The sequence below is a fragment of the Vitis riparia genome, chromosome 8 (assembly GCF_004353265.1).
Source record: "Vitis riparia cultivar Riparia Gloire de Montpellier isolate 1030 chromosome 8, EGFV_Vit.rip_1.0, whole genome shotgun sequence".
Classification (NCBI taxonomy): Eukaryota; Viridiplantae; Streptophyta; class Magnoliopsida; order Vitales; family Vitaceae; genus Vitis; species Vitis riparia.
The window spans coordinates 3,982,833-3,988,832 of record NC_048438.1 but is presented as its reverse complement, the minus strand read 5'-3'; the positions used below and the strand labels follow the sequence as shown (position 1 = coordinate 3,988,832).

Below are 6,000 nucleotides of genomic sequence, written 5' to 3'. Positions count from 1 at the left end.
AATAAAAAATAATAGCAACTCTTATCTAAAATATAAAAAAAAAATTTATAACTATTTTAAGAATATAATGACTTTTTTAATACGATTTTCAAAAATTGATATATTAAAAAAAATTATTATCTCAATTTTTTTAAAAATTAAGGACAGAAGATAAGATTGATGTTTAAAAGGAAATTAATGAAAAATATTTTTGTCCCAAAACTTTTTTCTAGTTTAGGAATTCTTCTATTTTTTTCTAATAAATATCTCATTTTTAACTCCTGACATCAAACACTTGTTTAATATATTAAATAATTTAAAATTTCTTATTATATTAAACTATATTTCTATTCATCCAATCATTATGAGTGTTTTTTGTGTTCATTTCACAAACCCTCAATCATAAGGACTTATTTAGAAAATATTTTTTAGAACAATTTTTTGTTATCTATAACCAAAAACATATAACAATCAAAAGCTATTTTTTGTTTTTTGTTTTTAAGAAGATAAAATAGAGTATTTAAAAAAAAAACATCATTTTAATTGTTTTTTTTTTATTGTTTTCACTTGTTTTTAAAAGTTGTTTAAAAAAAATACAAATATGTAAAATAATTAAAAATAAAACACTAAATATAAATTTTATTTTAAAAACATATTTCAACTATTATTAAAAATAAGTTAAAAACATTTTATGTTTTTAAATAAACTTTTATTCTATAAAATCCGGTTTTCAAAAACTATTTTTTAAAATTATTTCGAAAACGGTTATCATCATAACCTAGTTCCCTCACCCTAATTCTCTCTTTTAAAAAACAGTTAGATTTTTTAAAAGAATACTTAACGTTTTATAGAATTGTCGAAAATAAAATAATGTAATTATCGTCTTCCTGCAATCATAATATGGCTTATCCTAAAAATAATTATGATAAATTTATATTTATATGTATTTATGGAAATATGTTGCAGGTAGAAAAGCAAAAAGACAAAAGAGACTAGTGATCGGAATAGCGCCAAATCCACCGCCGTTACTTGGATTCTACGTGCATGGCCGCAACGTGTCGCGCCGGACTTTCTTTGAACACATCTGTCGCCGGCGTGAGTCGACTCGTGTACTTAACCAACTAAAATGACTAAAACACCCCTACTCATCCGCTGAACACGAGGGACACAACAGTCATTCAAATCCCATATAAGAGACCCAAGCACCAGCCTCGGGTCATTGCTCACAGGATTTGTAGCAGAGGGAGGATGGAAACCGCAGCGCAGACACCGGAGCTGAGGGCAATGGCGACTGAGGGTAAGGGGGTGGCGATTGAGGTGCAGGCGGAAGAGCGGCGGCAGCTGGCAAGGAAAGCGGAGGCGGAGGCGGAGGCCGTGAAGGAGATGAATGTGATGGTGGCGGTGGACCAGAGCGAGAGCAGCTTCTATGCGCTACAGTGGGCGTTGGAGAATCTGTTCCGGAGGAAGGGAGCGGCGGTGGAGACGGAGGAGGTGGGGATGGTGACGGTGGTCCATGTGCAGCAGCCCTTCCATAACTACGTCTTACCTGCGGGACCTGGTCAGTACTAAATTCTTCCGCATTTACACTCCGAGGTTTTTCGGTTTTATTTTTTAAAAGTATTTTTATTTTTATTTTGTTTTTTTCCCCAGAAAAATTTGTATTTATTTAATTTTACTGTTGTAAGTGATGAGTTAAAAAAAAAGGGTCATATAAATGTTTATGTACACAAGTGACTATATAATCAAGCATAAAAATTAGATATGTGATGAAATTTAGAAAATATTTTAAAAAATTTGAAAGTTTATTATTAATGTAAAAACATTTTCACTAAAAATCGAATATTTTTTATATTTAAAAATATAGAATAAAATTAGTATATTTTGGTTTTAATTTGTAATTTAACTTTTAGATATCTTATTTAAAAAAAAAAACTCAATTATTAATTCTTAAACTATCATTATAATAATATTAATATTTTGAGATATTTGAAAATATATTAAATTATTACTATTATTTTATAAGAAAATGTCATTAATCATTCCTCTATTTTGTCTTTTTAATTAGTGTGAATTAAAAAGTAATTTTAGGTAGGAAACAACATCATAAAGCTATCATTGTAACAAATACATTAATCAATGCTAGAATGAGAGTTTGAGGGGAAAAAAGATCTTCGCTAGAAGGAGGGCTTGAACCTCCGACCTTGTGGTTAACAGCCACACGCTCTAACCAACTGAGCTATTCCAGCTATGTTACCAGTAACTTTTCAATAGAATTAAATACAATATAAAAGAAAACTATAAGCAATCGTATTTAGAAAAACTTGTGAAAATATTCATAAATTCAAGACATACATTCACATGGGAAAGGGTTTTCGAATCCAGTGAATTATTCCTAAAACAATAAGAAAAAAGAGAATCACATAATTTCACTTGTCGATGAACTTTAAGTACTAAAAAATGTGCATAATATAAAATTAGTGGGTAAAACAAGTTACAATTGTTATAAGACGTGAAAATTGATCTCATTAATCAATCATTGGTTTTAGAATATTGGATGAGCCAATATGATAGTTACCCTAATAAGGTAAATTGCTTAAAATATCAAAGAAATCATGAGGGCAAGTGGAATTCATCATGCATGAATTTGTAAATGTCATGTACTTAAGAAACATCGATATCTTTCTTTGTTTATGTGATTATAAGAAACAAATGAAAATTATAAGAGGCCCATGGCTTCTTGTAGTGTAAATTTACACCATTGTAATATCAAAGTTATGGCTCACCTTAGGCTATTAAACTTGCTTACTTTTAATATACCACTAATTTTTCTAATGGATTGTGGTGGGCACTCCAAATCAAAATGATGTATGCAATACTTTGGGACGCTAAAATTGGATCAGAAATGCATGCACACGGTAAAACATGTGTTATTATATAATTGTCTTCGAAAATTTAAATTTATTATCTTGATTAAATCCGAGTTTAATTTCAAATTGTAGCAGTATTTCTTTCAATTACATTTGTTGTAAATATTTATACTGATTCAATAGGTATTTATGCAACATCGACAGTTATTGAATCTGTGAGGAAAGCCCAAGAGCAAAATTCTTCTGTGATACTTTCTCGGGCATTGCGACTATGCAAAGATAAGATGGTAAGTCCCTTGTGACCAAAAAAATCACCCCACTTTCATTACAATTGATTTATATATGTTCTCTTTGTTAGTTAATAAGATGAACAAAATGATTAAAATGTGAAATTATGATCCCATTTGACAACGAGGACAATTTTCTCTTCAAAAAAAGAAAAAAGAAAAATATAATGTAAAAACTATTTTCTATTTTTTTTTGCGCGTAGAAAACAAACAAAAATTATTTTTTTAGTTGTTTTGAATTGTTTTCTTATTATTATTTTTAAAAATAATTATATAAATATTAAAAATAAAGTATTACATAAACATGTTTCCAAATTTATAAATTTTCAAAAATTGTTTTGAAAAGTATTTTTAAAAAGAGTTACCTTAATTGTTTTAAAAATGGTCATTGATGCATTTGAGATCTGATTTTTGCGCAGGTTAAAGCTGAAACCCTAATATTGGATGGGGATCCGAAGGAAATGATTTGCCAGGCTGCTGAGCAAATGCATGTTGATCTTCTTCTTGTAGGCAGCCGAGGCCTTAGCAGGCTCAAAAGGTGACTCTTTATGTTTGCAATATTAATGAAGAGATAAGACATAAAATGAGCTGATAAAAAACACACAAACAAATATGATTTTGTTTTTTCCATTCAAACCCTGTAAATCAAGCCTAGTCAATGTTTGATTATTTCAAAATTCAGTAGATGGTGGACGTTAAAACCACCTTGTCTTTGTATATGCTCAGCTATGGTAACTAATCGGATTTTGAAAAACAGTTTTTTGAAAATTGGTTTATGGTATTTTGTAAAATAAATGTTTGTGTAGAATCTTACTCTATTTGCTATATTTTCAAATATGTTTTAAAAATATTTTTTTTATAATTATTTTTTATATTTATATAATCATTTTTTAAAATAATCTTAAACAAACACAAATCACAAAAAGATGTTTTTAAAAAATATTTTTTAGTTTTTTTTTTTAAATTTAAGAACTAAAAATTGTTTTTGATTATCAAACAAAAATTGTTTTCAATAGAACCCATAATTTCTCATATTTCTCTTTTTTTTTTTAATTATTTTATTATATTTAATATGCTTTTAATATAATACTAATTTAAGATTTAAAAATAATAATAATTTCAATTAATTTTTATAAATAATGTTGTAAGCAATTAATGATTTTTGTTAATAGATATATATATATATATATATATTAATTTAAGAGATCTAGGAACATGGATGAAGGAATGTTTAAAATAAATTTAGAAGTAAACTCTATTAGAACAAAAGGAGCTTGAAGAATGTCACAGACTTCCATATTTCCTCGTGCAAAAGGGTTCATTATTAATGACCTTTTAGCTAACTTAATTATTGATGGTTGCAGGGCATTTTTAGGGAGTGTGAGTGACTATTGTGCCCACTATGCAAAATGTCCAATCCTCATAGTGAAGCCACCAAAGGAGAAGCTGTCCAGGGAGTCCAGCACCTAACCCCCTCTCTCTCTCTCTATAATACATGTGTGTAATAAGCAGTGTTTGACACTTGGCTCTACTAGTGTTTGAAACATATGGGAATTCCTTTTTCCGCAATAAAGGTTTGTTTGCTACTTAAAAAAAATTGTATTTGTTTTTTTAATTACAAGTTAGGATCACAATTCCTTTTTTCCTTAAAAAAGAATTACAACATTAACCTCAAGAAAATTTTTTATATAATAAAAAATTATTAGATTAAGAAAAGTTAAGTAAAACAAAATTTGATTAAATTTTGTTTTCTTATACCTCGGGGGAGAGGTGGAGGAAACATCAATATCAAAGATAGAAAAAAGATAAAGTGAAATTAATAAAGTACAAAAAATAGAAAATAATTAAAACAATAAATGTAATATCTTCAAAAGTAGATAAAAGTAAGTATTTTTTGATGTTATAGATAAAATAAAAGATGAGAAAATACAAAGAAATTATTTACAAAACTTAAAAAACTTAATTTTCACAAAAAAATAAAATAAAACTCAAGAAATTAAACCAAACATGAAATTTGGTATTACAATTCCTTAAAAATTGGATGAACCAAGAATGCTGGTAACTTTGCAAATAAAACATATTGTACTAAACATCCATATAGTCTATGCAGTTGTAGCTTCAGGAACTGTAATACCAGCATTCATATTGTATTACAATATATTTTATTCGCAAAGTTTCATCCAATTTTTAAGGAACTGTAATACCAAATTCCCTGTTTGGTTTATTTGGTGAAAATATATAATTTTTTAGAAAATATTTGGAGTCGCCACTTACTTTTATTTATTTTTTAAAGGAGAAAACAAGTAAGAATAAAACCCTTAAAAGGACTCCTGATTTTTGTGGAAAAGTTATATGCGAAAAACCTGAGTTTAGGTCCGGGGATCAAGCTACCTATTGGGAAGGTACGGTAAAAACCGAATCACCCCTTTAAGTTTAAAAAGAAAGGGTCTTTACTAAATAAGGTGAAATAGCTATGACAATTAATTAGGATATCAATAGATTCCAAAATGATCATAGTTCAAAATCAAGTCATGATAACGAAATAATAACAAAGTGAGAGTGAGAACGTGCCTTGGTAGCAGGTAATAAAGCGTTGTAGGACTCCCTTGAGAAAAAAATTCTGGTTCCACTCTTCTTCTTCAAATGTCACCTGAATGTTATCTCTCTTAAGACCTTTCCAGTAAAATCCTTTTTTTTTTCTTTTTTCTTTTTTCCACTCAATTTTTTTTTTCTTCTTGTTTTCTTTTCCAGGCATTTTTCTCTGTTTTTCTCTTTTTTCTCCAGACCTCCAGGTTGTTTCCAAAACCTCTCATCTCTGCCGATTTCTCCCCTCCCTTCTTAAAATCCTCACTTTCTTTAAAAAACTA

At 28.4% G+C, this 6,000-nt stretch overlaps 1 protein-coding gene and 1 non-coding gene across 2 annotated transcripts; one reads left to right on the top strand and one right to left on the bottom strand.

The window, feature by feature from the left end:
• Window positions 1-1,227: 1,227 nt before the first annotated feature.
• On the top strand, window positions 1,228-4,603 carry LOC117920228 (universal stress protein A-like protein). The gene is made up of 4 exons (XM_034837634.1): window positions 1,228-1,537; window positions 3,030-3,133; window positions 3,553-3,671; window positions 4,498-4,603. Exons 1-4 carry the CDS (start codon window positions 1,228-1,230, stop codon window positions 4,601-4,603), a joined length of 639 nt encoding a protein of 212 aa, XP_034693525.1.
• Window positions 2,152-2,225, bottom strand: TRNAN-GUU. The gene has a single exon. It is a non-coding gene; the product is annotated as a tRNA-Asn (tRNA).
• Window positions 4,604-6,000: the final 1,397 nt, after the last annotated feature.